Raw genomic sequence first — 15,470 nt, 5'->3', positions numbered from 1 at the left:
TGTGGTCGGGATGGTCTAGAACGTAGCCTCCCATACCGAATTTTCCAGACGCATCAGTCCATATGTGCCACGTGACCCGACTGTCGACGTGGCGTATCAAGGCGACGCCATCCCAGTGCTTCAGGAAGGTGTCCCACCATAGCAAGTCTGCCCTTATGTCGCCTGTGATCCGCACGATCACCGCAGGCCTTCGAAGGGCATCAAAAAGTCGCCTCAAGAATGCTCTTCCTGGAATTACGACTTTGGCATCGAAAGAGAGGAAGCCGACCGCTGACTCGAGCTCCTGATGTGAGATGGTTGCCCTTTTTAGGAGGTTTTTAACCGTGGTTCTCGCCCTGGCCAGCTTGTCCGGGGGAAGTCTCGCCTGCATGCGAATACTATCAAATTCGATTCCTAGGAACTCGGCTATGAAACCCAAAACATCCTTCGTGTGATTGATCTGAAGGCCCAATCCGCCACATAGGTGGTTGAATTGCTGGGTGTATGCAGTTGCGTCATCGCCTGGTGAGAGGATTGCGAAGGAATCGTCCAAGTAGTGGAGCACTACTCCCCATAGAAAGATCGCGATCAAGATCCAAGTGAGGGCCTTTGCGAAGAGATCGAATAGGAACGGTGACATGCGTAGTCCGAATGGTAGATATCGTTCTTTCCAATAGCGTCCATCGCAGTTCAAACCAAATAGCCATTGATCAGATGTAGCGACCGGTATGTGCCTGAAGGCGTCTTTGAGGTCTCTTTTGACGAATTGGGCCCCTGGGCCTTTCTGTAGCAGTGCTCCTACTGCGCCATCGTATGTAGCATATTCCAGTGCGCCCCAATCCTCCTGGATACCGTCATTGACTGAGTGGCCGTGTGGGAATGAGAGGTCGTGAATTCGCCTCCAACCTCCATCGTGTTTCGGTACCAAACCGAGCGGCGACCGGACGTACTGGGGCTCGTTTTGAGGGACAAACGGGTCAGGCGATGCTGTTGTAGCTGTTTTTGGAGGTCCGCCGGTAGTATTTGGGGTGCTTGACGTGCTGATAGGTGATAGTGGTTGCGGTAGGCTGGGATATGGCCTCGAAAACCTATCTTGGCGCCCTTCCGAAGAATAGCCGAAAGCGTCTTGGCAAAATTCAGGTCCGGATGATCCTTCAACCATTTGGACCAACCATTGACTATCAACGGTCCTTGATAGAGCAGACCCGGGTCCAGTGGATCGTACAGCGCGTATGGGAACCCCTCAGATATGCACTGCACTTGGAAACACGATTGCCCAGTGGCAATTGATTGGAGCTACTCACAGCTGAGTTTTGGGCCTTAGGGCACTTATCTGACGAGTGATTTTGCTGACAGATTCAACAGATATGTGAGTAGATGCAACGCTCGCGAAAACAGCTACCTCTATTGGAATTCTTGCAAATGCCAGTTCCTTCGGCTGCAGCGGGCTTGTTGGGGCCAGACCCACCGGAATTTGGCTTGCTATTGCCCGCATGAGTCCTTTTGGGCACGAGAAGGTCTCTGCAGCTCGGATCGTCCGCTTCCCAGGCCTTAGGATCGTCCTGGCCACCCTGAATGCGTGCAGTAACAAAGGCGAGGTGAAGTTACGAGGATGGAGTCAAATCTATAGGTGATGGGCAACCGCAATAGGCGAATAGCATACGAATGAAGGGCCTCATTCAAGTCTTCCTTCACGCTCACGTGCGCAAAGCGGCCAGCGGCTACAGAGTACACATGGAAGCAGTGCATCATGTGGTTATGGCCATTGACGTCCTTATCCTCCTCGGCCGGGGTAGTATGCATGTGGGCCAGTTTGGCGAAGTTTTTGGTCTTGAAGGTCCCGAAGAAGATTTGCTTAAAGTACTTGACGTCCACACCTCGGAACCTTTCAGCAATACTAAGAAAGGGCTTCTTACCTTCCGAGTGACGAAAAGGGACCCCTCTTCTTTCCTCCCAGTCCGACTCAGAGTCGGACGAGTCCGAATCCGATGTGTCCGAGTGACGATGACGATGACGATGACGATGACTGCGGCTGTGGCGGTGGCGATGGTGGTGGCGGCGTGACTTATGAACCCGGCCGTCGTGACGATGGCGATGGTTTCGCTCCTCTTGGACCTTGGATAGCTGGGCTATCAATTCCTGAAGATCTACTTTGGCAGTAGGCGGGGGCGTTTCATCGATCTCGTCCGGGCTAATGGTACTCGGTGACGTTTTGTGTACGAGGATCTCCTCGCGGGGGGGAGGTGTTTTGGCCTTGGTGGCCTTTTTGGCCTTGGGGGCCTTGTTGGCCTTGTTGGCCTTGGGGGCCTTGTTGGCCGCCTTGAAGGTCTTCTTGGTGACCTTGGAGGCGGGGGTGACTCGTTTGGCCGCTTGGACCTGGTAGCAGCAGCGGGAGCCATTATGAAGTATGTAAGAGTATGGAGTGTGTTTGTGGTAGTTGGATAGTGTGCTTGTTGTAGTTGAATAATGGCTGATATGTATAGACTCAACTACGAAAAGAAGAACAATGATATGGCTCTGAAAGAGAACAATTCGAATGAAGAGCCCACTACTGGTGCAGTGGCCATACAAATAGTACTCGCCATGTCCACCTGTCTCCCTACTATCGCAGTTCGTATATTGATGGAACAGCGATCAAACAGCCACCCAAGCCACCAACGCTATGGCCTCATAATGGACCCACTAACCCACAGTCCCACTGTTGCGAGAAGACCGAAGCCAGATCTCTGCAAGCTGAGAGAATTCACGACCTTGTCGAAGACCTTTCGCAACATTCTAGGTTTTGCTGAAGGGGTAGCATCTGTCGTCTCTGCTGGCAAAGAGCGTGGCGATCTGATCCAGATACTGCGGGGAGGACAACAAAGGACGAGTGACGACGATGTGAGTCCACCATTCAATGGTGCAATCTTTCGAACTGCCTTTGCTGACACATCCGGGTAAGTCGACGACTTTATGAAGAGATGTGCCAGGAAAACACCACCGCCACCCCTTCGTTTTTCGGTCACACAGGCATGGTGATCCGTTCCCTCGCTTTGAAGACGAACTCACCGGCGAGATTGCATCCAGTTTTGCCTCAGATACACATGCTTTGTGTGAGAGCCAGAGCGAATGTGAAATGTCCGTTTCGATATCCCGTCCGCGCGATATCTGTGATACCGTATCAGACCTGGTAGACGAAGTGGGAAAGCCCCTTAAGAAAACGCAGATAAACAAGCAACGGACTGCTAGGAATGAGGAGCTGCACTTGTCATCACTCATACCATCTAGCGGTTCCTTCCATTGGACGGCGCACGCAACGTGCCTTAGAGGCAAGACTGCAACAGAGGGTCAGGAGGCTGGCTTAGCGATCTTTGACACATCTAAGATCAAAGCCAGCGATGTACCTCTATGGCATGTCCTGGATTTTCTGACATTCTTCGATAGCCATCGCAAGTTTGACAGTTCCAGGATTGACCACTGGGCGAGGAAATGGGCAATGAATTCGGACGAATATCTCTGCTGGGATTTGGTGCCCTGACGACTACTTTTTACGATCTGAGTTTATTGGTGCAGCGTCCTTAGGGGACTTGAAGAGATTTTCATCTTCTCCCAAGCTGTTAACGGTCGACCAATATCGATCCCGTGTTTGGAGCATCGTAATGGAACTAACAAACCAAATGTACCCGGTCAAAGCTGTTGACTCGTCCGTGGAAGCTATGGTAGAATATTTCTTAGATCCGGCACCATGAGGATATGAGCTGGAAGGAAACCTAGAACTACGATCTACACTCCAGAGGATGATTGCTGCTGAGTACGCTCCGGGAGTTATCCAAGCGTGATGATGTTAGAGTTCGGGTATATTGAGATGGGAGGACAATGAGGTCTAGATATGTGAAGGTTGAGAGCGTGGTGATACAACAGAGTTTTGGAAGGAGACTCTATGGGGCTCTGCGGCGTGCAGCCTTGATTAGTGGGACCACAGGCGGGTTTGGCTTTCTCCAAAGATTCAATTAATATCTAAACACAAGTCGACCATTGCGGAGGCTTCCTGGGTTTTCCAAGTTAATATAGTGGGAATGAGGGAAGAAGACGATGGGGAGAAGTAGGCCCATCTGTGGGACTTCCAAACTGACTGAGGAGCTCAGCGTGGAACCATGGACCCGTGGCATGGAAGCCGTCAACGTCGTTTTTAGCCACGTATAGAGCTTATTTCAGCGCTACTGACCCGCGGCACTCTTATTCCTTGGCTTCTTGGATGCTCGCTCGGTTGTTTGAGTAAAGGAGATGGTCCGTGTAACTTCTTGCGAGCTAGCTATGCTTGACTGGCTGTTAGCCCCCTCCAGCATCCATGCGGACTCGGCGTTTGATAGCTGAGAGCTCTGACAACCTAATTGTGAGAAAGAAGCTGACTGTGAGAGGTCCAAGTCTATGTCAGACGGCAACTCATCGATAGCCGAGCAGATCCTTTTGTACTGAATCGGCATCCAAATATCGTAGACGTTCTTCGTGAATTTGTAGGCCGTCCATTTTTCCTTGCCGTCTAGGGCGATGAAGCTGAACTCATGGATAGGGTGGCGATAGAAGGTGGTCTTTTCTTCCTCGATGATAGCGTAATGGCCATAGATTCTCACCAACCTGTGATCGTGCGAGATTGAAAAGGCAAGAATTTCCCGGTGAAGCTCTTTCTCGCGTTTCACAGCTCTGTAGAGTTCGACGACACCTTTTACGGCAATAGTCATACTGTGAGCGTTCTGTCGCTCAGCGACGTCTAGCGCTGCCGCGCCGCACTTGACCTCGCAGGTAAGGAAGGGAAAGTGCATCCGCGTTGTGGCCGTGAAGTAGGTGAACGCCTTGGACCCGATCTCACCCACAAAAGGTTCGAGCTTTTTGAGTTGTTCCTCCGTGAACGCAGATCGCCCGAACCCCACGGAGTAGTCGGGTTGCGGACGAGCACCATGAAAAGGGACTGCGCTGTTCCAGCCTTCGTTGACGCATTCATACAGATGATTGAGGTGCGTGGCGCCGTATGTGGCTAATGTTTGGGCGGAAGGGACAATTAGCGAACTGATGTCTCGAATGACCATAGCCTCGTTCCTGTTTCGGATATTTTCACAGGTCTTGTCGAATAGATCATCACGAAACAGCGAGTCCCGAGGGACTGTCTGCTCGGAATAAAGTAACCCCTCCAAATGCTCGTGCTTGCATCCATCCTTAAATTTGCGCATGTAGCTGCCCTTTTTCTCTAGACCCATTTCATACTCTAGGGTCCTGTATTGAGCGCTTTTAACTTCCCGCGGCAGTTGATCGCTGGGTGTCCGAAGGCTGGATTCCGAATTCTTGCGGCGTAGGGAAGACGAGGACTTCTTCCTCGCAAACAGATGCTGTAATTGGTGAAAACCGTGCATTGGTCCGATCGGCTCTTTGGCATAAAACTCCCGTTGCCAATCCCTTTGTTCGAACTGTTCTGGAGACTTGCCCCTCTCAAAATCTTCTCTGACCTGGCTGTCTTGTTCGAAGTAGACTTTATGCCACCTCCCCGTCTGAATCCAATATTGGATAGGTTCAAGGCAGTTCTCACTGATGTCAGTCACCGCCTCCGGATGTAATTCCCTTTCAGCAGTATAGCTTGAAGGCTTGGTTCGTAGTCGCGTCGAAGGAAGCTGGCCTTGAGCTGGAGGAGAGCGATGTCCGGCGTCTTGCTCTTCTTGCCCTCGTTTCCGTTTTCGAGAGAACGTGGACAGGTTGCGGGGGATTTGCGGGTGCTGTAATGCCTGGATCAGGTCAGCGCTACGACTTGATAAGAGGAGCAATGAAGGCACATACTTTTCTGCCCTTGGGGACGTTGCTTGTTGGAGGGGACGGAAGTGTTCGTACAATCCAGATATGATTACTTTTAGATGAGGATTGCTCGTGAGATTGTTGTATTGCTTTTAAACGTAGGCTTTTGCGAACAGCTCGCCGTTTCTTGATACTTTGAGGCTTCCCTAAAGGCGGTCAGCGCAAACACTCAATGAAGTCGGAGTACTAACCTTGATCCTTTATTATTGGAAGTTGCCTAGCATTCTTCTTGCTGTTTGACTTTGCTTGACGACGGGCCATGTCGATGGGAATGAGAGGGCAGGTCCTTATGTAGCCGCTGGTGTGAAAACAGCACAGTGTATTTGCATGAAGGAAGATGCAGCAAAAGTACAAATGAGTCATAACTCACTCCTCGGGTCAGCTTTTACTCAGAATTGCTGTTCTAGGATGACCGAGATGAAACAAGGAGTCGTAGCCGCTAGTTCCATCCAAGGTTAGCTCTCGGTACGAGCACCGGAACAACCTTCCAGCGCGATACCGGAACTGCCCACGCGGGTGACAGAAGTCGTTGCACACTAGCCCTAATCTCCATTTGGGGCTAGTGTGCAACGACTTCTGTCACCCGCGTGCTGCCTTTATGCTTGTTTTTGCAGACCCGTGAGAAAACACCGTGGAACCCATTTTAAGTATGACGAACCTGAGCATATGTTTCAGCAATCCATCTCAGCAGGGTACGTAACTTCTAGATCAAGCTTTCTCTCTGCCACGTTTCCACAGCTGACCACACCTCGATCCTACTGAGACTTACCACGTCTTCGACTCCAAGCTCGACCTCGAATCGAATCCTACTGCTAAAGCCTCGAAACCTCGAAAGCGCCGTCGTTCTGATAACTCCGAGGTCAAAGTTGGATAGGACGGTGGTCCGAGGCGTATAAGATGCGAGTATTTCATTTGAGGAAAACAGAGAAGATGCTAGGCAAGGAGCATCCATCTACGCTGACGAGCATGAACAATCTGGCCGAGGTGTTGAGCAGCCAAGGCCAATACGATGAGGCCGAGGAGATGCATGGATAAGCACTGGCGTTGAGGGAAATGGTGCTGGGCAAGGAACATCCTGATACGCTGACGAGCGTTGACTGTCCCCACGGCTTCTAATAACCGTGAGGGTTTCTCTCCCCCTGCGATTTCCCTCTACCCTACCGGCTTCCAATCACCCCAAGGGTTTCTCTACCCTACGGTTCCTTCCAATCACCATAGGGGTTTCTCTACCCCACAATCTCCCACCGCCCTGCGGTTTCTACCCTACGGCTTCCAATAACCGTGAGGGTTTCTCTCCCCCTGCGATTTCTCTATCCTACGGCTTCCAATCACCCCAAGGGTTTTCCCTACCCTACGGCTTCTAATCTTCCTAGGGTGTTCAGAAACTATATAAATTCGGGAAGCTATATAATTCGGAAGTTATACAAGCTTGGAAGTTGCACAAGCTCGGAAATTATATAAATTTAGAAGTTGCACACTTTTTAAGACCCCACACAATGAGAATCCCAATGGATGGTGGGGTTCGTATGGAAAGAGGATGCTCAAATCGCCAAGATGTAACCACGCATCCCGCTCAGTTGGAGGCAAGGTTATTTTCGTCCAACCGCTTGGACTCTTTATCCAACTAAAATTTTACACCTGTATTTAGGGCCAGGAATCTCATAATATGCCTGACACGGCAAAAGCGAAGACGCAACAATTCACCAGAAGGAAATCAAACCTAGTAAAAAGAGCAGATCAACTGGCACGATTGTGTCATGCAGACCTTGCCCTAATCATCCGTGAGAATGGTAGGTATTACATGTATCAATCGACCAATCACGATCAATGGCCTCCCACGATCACAGAGATTGTGTGTACGGACCTGACAGATCCATCCACCTTGCGCTGACTCGACTGAATCTGCATAATCCTGAAAGTCGGCAAAAGTTGGAAGGAGCCGTTGACAACAACGTTGGAAATGGCAGGGCTTGAGTCTTTGCAGAACACGTAGCGTTGCGAGATTTTGTGCTACGTTGTATAACCAAGTCGGAGGAAGACAATCGCATAAGAGATGTATCACGCTTTTTTCTCGAATCACAAGGTAGTCTGGACCAATGCCTGAAAGGTATCTTTGCGATCGTCATCGAGAACGTATGCGGACGTCAGCATAGAAGGCGTAGTATGATATCCATCAAATTGTCAAGTTGTCCTTTGCCAATGCTCACCCCACATGAGCCAAGGTCGTCATGTCCCCATCCTTGAGTTTTCAGATCCCTATACCAGACAAGCCACCACTTTATACTGACCCAAACTTGCACGTTGTGGCCTGTTGCGAAACATCTTCTGCTTTCCATCCGACCCAATACCCCTTTGTCCAATGACCATATTCGTCAATTCTTATAATACTAAAACTCCCCCGCACCTGGAGCTTTTGATGATATTCATCCATTTATCGATCCACTTTGGCACGAAACTTAGAGCCCGTTGATCGCCCGTCAAAATCTGGAATGGGTGTGGGGTTGGGGGGTCACAACCGCAACAGGACCTGCCTGGCGAGATTACGGCGTGGGATTGGGAGTAGACGTCTGCGAATCGCAAGTAGTTGTTGGGATGCCTGAAGTTCAACCGTATTAGAGAAGATAGGAAGGTGTACATAAGGTAAGTCTCACCTAGCGAGACATCATCTTTGGACCGAAGCCACTTGAGCGTCTTCAACTGGACATTGAAATTTTTCATCAATGGACCAGCCTTTGTGGTGTGCAGCTCTCCGTCCTGGGTAACCCAGCATTCCGCACGTTTGTTTCTATGCTTGCTCTCGCTGTCCACATCGACCTCTGCATCTATGTGCGTTACCCAGAATTCCTCGCATTTATTTCTGTTCTTGCTCTCGCTGTCCGCGTCGACCTCTGCGTTTGTGTGGTCTTGAAGTGGGGTGCGCCGAAAAGGTCGTCGTGGAGCTGCGTCACTCTGGATCTCTACCATCTGTCCCTGACCGGCCGTGAGTGGAAGTCAACTTGTCTCTAGCTAATTCGAGCTTTCTAATTGGACTCTTCACCTAGGAAAATCTATAGCGAGTTGACATCGATTAGCCATCAGCAATTCTCAAGTATTTCATAGTAGGTCTACGTGCTCTCGCTCACTTGTACGCTTTCTATGTTTGACCCACAAGTGGCATTAGAGCCCAACGATGTTCGTGAAGTGACCGACCAAGAAGACTCGACACTATTCGAGTTCTGGTTCTGTTCAGTCAGGACGAAAAGAGACCGCTGTTAAGTCGTATGTCATATATATCCCTAAGACTAGCAAAGTCAACGAGGGAAAATTTAGTCATGGGGAGGACGTACGGTTTCACAATTCTGAAATAAAACCCTCTAAGGTGTGTTTCCATTTCGTCGTCGGAAGGCGAGGAAGGAAACGATCCAGTGAGGCAATGCTCAACAGCCCCCGCAAAATGCTCGCTATCATTGAATGTCTGCTTTACAAGTTTCAAGACTGTTTTGAGGCTGACTGTTTCCCATTTCCAGGGACCAGGCTCCGCCTTGACAAAAATGTGGATTTGTGCAACTGGGGCGGCCCCGTCTATGTTACCATTGGTTTCCGGGAATACTATTGTACTCAGAGACAATTCGACTAACCAAAGGCCCAGATGTCGGATCGGCTTGTTGAGACCATACCATTGATAGTTCGTCGTGCACCACGAACGCTCTAAAGAACCTTCAGCATAGCCTCGGGGCTGATAAGGATCGCGCCACAATGGGGGTTGGTGCATTGTTTCTACTAGTTCAAGACCGAATTGGTGCAATTTCGCAGCGGACACGTTGGACAGAACTCCACATCGGACAGTACACCGACAGAGTTCCCGGATCCAATTGGTTCGAAGGAAGAGCAGACACGCCTGGGCCAGTTCAAAAGCAGCCCGAGCGTTGGACAATTCGTCTAGGACAGTTCCATGATTCAAGAACTGCCCAGTCAGTGCATTGTAGGTTGGCGGATCATGATCGGCAAGAAGAGGGAGTTGGAAGAATTCTCTAATTCTTTCGAATCTCGTTTGCAAATAAAAAAAGCTTCTTGTACCATACAGGCTACTTTTATCGACCTGTTCCAATAATCGCAGAATTCTCTTCTTCTGGGTCTGAGCAATCTATATACTTGCGGAGAAGAGCGTAGCGATCCCGACCCATCTGCCCAACAAATATGAAAGCCACCGGAGCAATTCCGTCTGTCCTCCAGTAGTCATGTATGGTAGGAAAGTGAAAGATTCCTATATAGATCGTGATAGCAATAAAGGGTTTGAGCTTCGAAATGAATATGGGCTCCCAATCAGAATCTAGATCCTCTTGTGCAGCGGCATATAAGTTGGTATTTCTACAGAGCATATCCTGGACAGTACCAGTCCATATGAGACAAAACACTGAATATTGGTGAATTCCCATGTCATTAGTAAGGCGACTAACAGCCGCGCGATTGTCAATTGTCATTGGTTGATACTCTGGGAGTGGTGGAATGCGCTGGAGAAGATTGTCACGTTTCTCAACAAATTCGTGTCGCTCTTTTTCTTTAGTGGCTTTTTTCTGCTATCTCAGGGCTCGATCTAATTCGCCCTTATTAGGAGCACGTAGAGTAGCAACTTGAGGCATATTGGACTGCAATTGATGGAATAATAAAGGAGAAAAGAAAAAAGACTCGTTGTTCATATCCGGAAAATTCTCGGTAAATTTGTTGCCTCCGTCTCGGCGGTTATTGTCAGGACCGGTACAGATGCAATATCAATGTAGGTATGTTTAATAAGATAACTAAGGTACCGAACTATGTAGGTGGGAAGGAGGCATGATATGGTAGGGGATGCCTCCGCCAAGGCCCGCTAGCCATAGGGCTGAGGGGTGTGTCAAGGGTACGCTCGTAACAGTTATCACATTATAAATCCAACGCAACACCAAAACGCCTATTATTTATCAACTTTATATAGGTAGCGGCTACGCGTACAGCCCCTACTCACTAGGCGTACAGCCCCTATTCACTAGGCGTACAGCCCCCCTAATCCGGTTAGCGGCCGCGCGGAAGCTAACGGAATCTAATCGAAAATGGTAAAGAACCCGCATCACTAACGGACACTAACCGAAAATGGTAAAGAACCCGCATCTAGTCTCTTCGAGCCGAATGTCTTCACAGTAGGATATGGTAGTAGAACCAACACCCACCCCACCGCCCGCCTACATCCCTCGCTCAATAGGCAAGGATCAGAGCGCATACCTACACCTACCTCTACACTACAAGCGTCACAGCGGGGGGGTTTGCGACCGCTGCAGCAGCCACCCCGACGACTAGGCATTACACGAGGAGGGCGGCGAGGTGGGCAGGCTGGACAGGCTACAAGAGGAGGACAGCGAGGTGGTGCTACACGAGGACAGCGAGGTGGTGCTACACGAGGACAGCGAGGTGGTGCTACATCGGCCTACATGCAGGGTAACGAGGCTATGTTCAATACGTTTCAGATGTAGGAAGACCAGCTGGCCGATAGGTAGTGGACAATTGAGTATGATGGGCGTATTTTTAGTAGCAAGCAGAGAGGGTAGCCAGCCAATCAGCTATCGCCATAGCGGAATTATTCAAAGACCTCACTAATCGACGAATTAAAACCGTCCGATGTTGTAAATCTACAGGGAGAGACATAGGGAGGCTTGCCCTGCTACCACCAAGCATCTCCGCAAGAATCTCGAAGACACTAGATGCGGGTTCTTTACCATTTTCGATTAGATTCCGTTAGCTTCCGCGCGGCCGCTAACCGGATTAGGGGGGCTGTACGCCTAGTAGATAGGGGCTGTACGCCTAGTGAATAGGGGCTGTACGTCTAGTAAGTAGGGGCTGTACGCGTAGCCGCTACCTTTATATAATAAATTAATATAATAATAATAACCTTTTATTTCTATTAAAGCTCTATAAGAAAATATTTAAAATATTTTTTTCTAGATTTAATTTATCTATCAATTATCTAATAAATCTATATTCTATTCTTATCTCTATCTTTATATTTTGTTATTTCTTTTAACTTTCTTATTTCTTCTATTATCTTTAATCTTTTCTATCTTTTTTTTTTCTTTTTATCTCTTTTATCTCTTTTATCTTATTATATTTAAACAAGTAAAGGCCCATGAATTAAATTCATGGAGTTGGATTTTTTATTTTTCTAAGTCAAATGGAGTTGGATTTTTCTAAGTCAAATGGAATTTTAGCCCTAGCCCTAAGTCAAATCGAACTCTAATCGCTTGCTATGCGTTTTTAACCTACTTCCATCATTATAAAATTGATTTAATCTATGTGATATATAGGCATATATATGCGGAGAGAGGCGCGTTAAGGCCTAATTAGGAAGGTGTATTAAGTGTGAAGAATTGATCCGTAATAATTGCCCATAAAAAACAGAGAAAGGCCATGTCCTTATGGCAAGAAGTATCGAAATACCGGAAAGAAATGGAGACAACGTGCCAATTAGTGGTGTAAATCCCACAATATCTCCTGCCGCAGTGAAATTTTTCGAATAATGAAATAGCTATAGACATCGGACGGTTTCAATTCGTCCAAATATGCATCGTTCGATGTTCCTCCTGCAGAGGCCTAATTGGCTGTGATCGTCGCAGTAGATCCTCCTCTTCTGACGTTATTGATGTACAATATGAATGCAGTGGGGATGATAGGCCAAGTTGCAGTGGGGATGACAGGCTAAGTTGCAGTGGTGTTCTCCGCTTGCTGAGTGATGATTTGATGTGGAACCGTGGAGAGCATATAACGTGGGATCTTGGAGAGCTGAGCCGTGTTCTTGGTGCTGGGGGCCTTATTGCCGCTTGGTTTCTCCGCAGTGTTCTCCGCATTCGCCTGCTATCGTGACTTCTCTTACCCTGGCTAAGTGGATTGGTGTGAGACCGTGGAGAGTAGGCCTATTGTGTCACTGCTGCTGATGACTATCTCCGCAGTGTTCTCCGCAGTGTTCTCCGCATTCGCCTGCTGTCGTGACTTCTCTTGCCCTGGCTGAGTGGATTGGTGTGGGATCTTGGAGAGCTGAGCCGTGTTCTTGACGATGGTGGCCTTGTTGCCGCTTGGTTTCTCCGCAGTGTTCTCCGCATTTGCCTGTTGTAGTTCCTCCTCTTGCTCCTCCTCTTGTAGAGTATCAGACTGAGTGGCTAGCTGAGTGGCTGACTGAGTGGATGACTGATATGACGTGGGATCTTGGAGAGCTGAGCCGTGTTCTTGACGATGGTGGCCTTGTTGTCGCTTGGTTTCTCCGCAGTATTCTCCATAGTGTTCTCCGCAGTGTTCTCCGCAGTGTTCTCCGCATTTGCCTGTTGTAGTTCCTCCTCTTACTCCTTAATGTAGTGGGGATGACAGGCCAAGTTGTAGTGGTGTTCTCCGCTTGCTGAGTGATGATTTGATGTGGAACCGTGGAGAGCATATGACGTGGGATCTTGGAGAGCTGAGCCGTGTTCTTGGTGCTGGGGGCCTTGTTGCCGCTTGGTTTCTCCGCAGTGTTCTCCGCATTCGCCTGCTGTATTGACTTCTCTTGCACTGGCTGAGTGGATTGGTGTGAGATCGTGGAGAGTAGGCCTGTTGTGTCACTGCTGCTGATGACTGTCTCCGCAATGTTCTCCGCAGTGTTCTCCGCATTCGCCTGTTGTAGATCCTCCTCTTATTTAACTGAGTGCGAGGGTACCGAGGGTAAATGTGTTCATATTGGTGGAATTGGTAGAATTGCAGAAGAAATATGGTTACACAAACAGGTGGAAGGATTATTAACCGATCCCGGACGCGTTTGGTGTGACTACGATATTTGAATGTCAATTTAATCCACCAATAGTAGGCCAAACTTCATTATTTTTACAGCGTTAGAAAGCGCACACTGAGCTCTATAATTTACGAAATTATGAAGAAATAGCATCCGTAGGGAGCTGGTTATTTCAGAGTGTAAAACTTCTACACACAAATTTTTGATGAGGGAGCTCGGGAGGGCTAGCGGGCTGACTCAGTCAGTCTAGCCAAAAGGCGTAATAACCCCGAATTGATGATTGGCTGCACATACAAATTCAAGGTTTTCTAGTTCAGCCCTATCTTATTCTTTTATATATACTGATATATTTTAATTTATCTCGCTACTATTATTATTATTATAAGCGATACTTTTAATAGTTAATATAAGAAGTATAAATATCTTATTTATTAAAACTTTTAATTCTTTATAATTTTTAATAAATTTTAAATAAATTTAGATATAATATTTATCTTTTATTGTCATGAGATGCCTCAGGGATACTCATAGGGCCACTAGCGTAGGCTTGGCACCGCACATATCTGCCTGCAGACCACATAGATAATCAACATCTTTTACAACACACACATATATAAGTCAAACCATAATGATTCCTTAACATTTATTTTAATATACTTATCGATATTAAATTATATATATTATTTTTCTCTTATTAAGATTATTATTAATCTATTATATTTCTAGTTATATTTTAAGCGTAATTTAATATTTAGCTTTCTTTAACTTTTTCTTTAATAGCTTTTAAGAATTAATTAACTTATATTATTTTAGCTATAATAATAAAATATAATAGTAGTTTATTTAAATAAGTAGTAGTAGTAGCTATAGTAGTAATATTTATCTATATCGAATTTATCGAATTTAAGAGCTTGCAAATAGGGTTAATATATAGATAAGAGTAAAAATAAGTAACGTGAAATATGCTAAAATTCAGTTAATAAGAGGCTATTCTACTCGCAATAGCGTATCTTTAGCGTAACGCTAGTACGCGACTCTTATTTAATTAGATTCTACTCGAACTCTTCTTTCTTTATAACTAAACTTATATATAAATAGAATACTTTAATTAATATTCTATAAGAGATTACTTATTCTTTATATATTCTAATAGAATAACTATATAGCCTTTTTAATATTAAAGTTATAGAGAATTTTATTTACTAGACTATAAAGCTCGGTTTAATAGCTCGTCGTATATTATATAATAAATAGCTGAATCGTATCTTAATAGAAGTATATAGAATCTTAGATTACTAAAGGCTATAACTTATAGAATATAGGCTAGCGATTATCTTCTCATTTATATACTATAGATCTAGTAACGATTAGCCTTAATTATCTCTTAAATATAAATATATCTTACTTTACAAATGACTGTAATCTCGTTCACGCTGTCGTCGACCTAACCTTATGTTTACGTCAAGTACTATACGTTTAATATTCTTAGTCTATTAAAGATATTAGTTATTAATACTTGTATTAAATTTAAAGCTGAATTATCGCTAGTTTCCAATTTATCGTAATCGAAGAATCTTTCTAATCGCGTGTTACCGCTGAGTTTTTAGTATATTCCTTTACCCTTATCGTATAAAGTAGACTTCGCTCCGTTATTCTCGTTCTAATTATAGTTACTATCCACTATATTCCTTAAGACGCTTTATTTATATTATACTTCGGCCTTATTCGTAACCGTTAATAGTCTCGAAATACTAAATTTTCTAAATCTAAGACGCGTCCTTAGGGCTGAGGCGAGCTTATATCTTAAGTTACCTCTTTTTACTTACTTATTAAGTAAGCTATAATGTTATATAATAACTCTACTAAGCTCTCAATACTACGGCACTAGTCTCGAATAGGCCTTACTCGTTTCCACCCT

At 46.4% G+C, this 15,470-nt stretch overlaps 5 protein-coding genes across 5 annotated transcripts; 2 read left to right on the top strand and 3 right to left on the bottom strand.

Annotated features, from left to right (window-relative positions):
- Positions 1 to 2,652: 2,652 nt before the first annotated feature.
- HO173_003221 (uncharacterized protein) lies at positions 2,653 to 3,496 on the top strand (the record flags this gene model as incomplete). Its single annotated transcript, XM_037305149.1, has 2 exons — positions 2,653 to 2,915; positions 3,046 to 3,496. The coding sequence occupies 2 exons, from the start codon at positions 2,653 to 2,655 to the stop codon at positions 3,494 to 3,496; spliced, it is 714 nt and encodes a 237-aa protein (XP_037168014.1).
- Positions 3,497 to 4,175: 679 nt separating this feature from the next.
- HO173_003220 (uncharacterized protein) lies at positions 4,176 to 6,057 on the bottom strand (the record flags this gene model as incomplete). Its single annotated transcript, XM_037305148.1, has 3 exons — positions 4,176 to 5,729; positions 5,782 to 5,942; positions 5,988 to 6,057. The coding sequence occupies 3 exons, from the start codon at positions 6,055 to 6,057 to the stop codon at positions 4,176 to 4,178; spliced, it is 1,785 nt and encodes a 594-aa protein (XP_037168013.1).
- Positions 6,058 to 7,462: 1,405 nt separating this feature from the next.
- HO173_003219 (uncharacterized protein) lies at positions 7,463 to 7,789 on the top strand (the record flags this gene model as incomplete). Its single annotated transcript, XM_037305147.1, has 2 exons — positions 7,463 to 7,652; positions 7,716 to 7,789. The coding sequence occupies 2 exons, from the start codon at positions 7,463 to 7,465 to the stop codon at positions 7,787 to 7,789; spliced, it is 264 nt and encodes an 87-aa protein (XP_037168012.1).
- A 547-nt stretch (positions 7,790 to 8,336) lies between these two features.
- On the bottom strand, positions 8,337 to 8,760 carry HO173_003218 (uncharacterized protein; the record flags this gene model as incomplete). The annotated part of the gene is made up of 2 exons (XM_037305146.1): positions 8,337 to 8,392; positions 8,448 to 8,760. 2 exons carry the CDS (start codon positions 8,758 to 8,760, stop codon positions 8,337 to 8,339), a joined length of 369 nt encoding a protein of 122 aa, XP_037168011.1.
- Positions 8,761 to 12,675: 3,915 nt separating this feature from the next.
- On the bottom strand, positions 12,676 to 13,070 carry HO173_003217 (uncharacterized protein; the record flags this gene model as incomplete). Its single annotated transcript, XM_037305145.1, has 2 exons — positions 12,676 to 12,929; positions 12,971 to 13,070. 2 exons carry the CDS (start codon positions 13,068 to 13,070, stop codon positions 12,676 to 12,678), a joined length of 354 nt encoding a protein of 117 aa, XP_037168010.1.
- Positions 13,071 to 15,470: the final 2,400 nt, after the last annotated feature.

The sequence above is a fragment of the Letharia columbiana genome (genome assembly GCF_014066305.1).
Source record: "Letharia columbiana isolate WasteWater2 chromosome Unknown Sc0000007_s0, whole genome shotgun sequence".
NCBI lineage: Eukaryota > Fungi > Ascomycota > Lecanoromycetes > Lecanorales > Parmeliaceae > Letharia > Letharia columbiana.
Note: the sequence above shows the minus strand (reverse complement) of the source record. Positions and strands in the feature narration are given on the sequence as shown.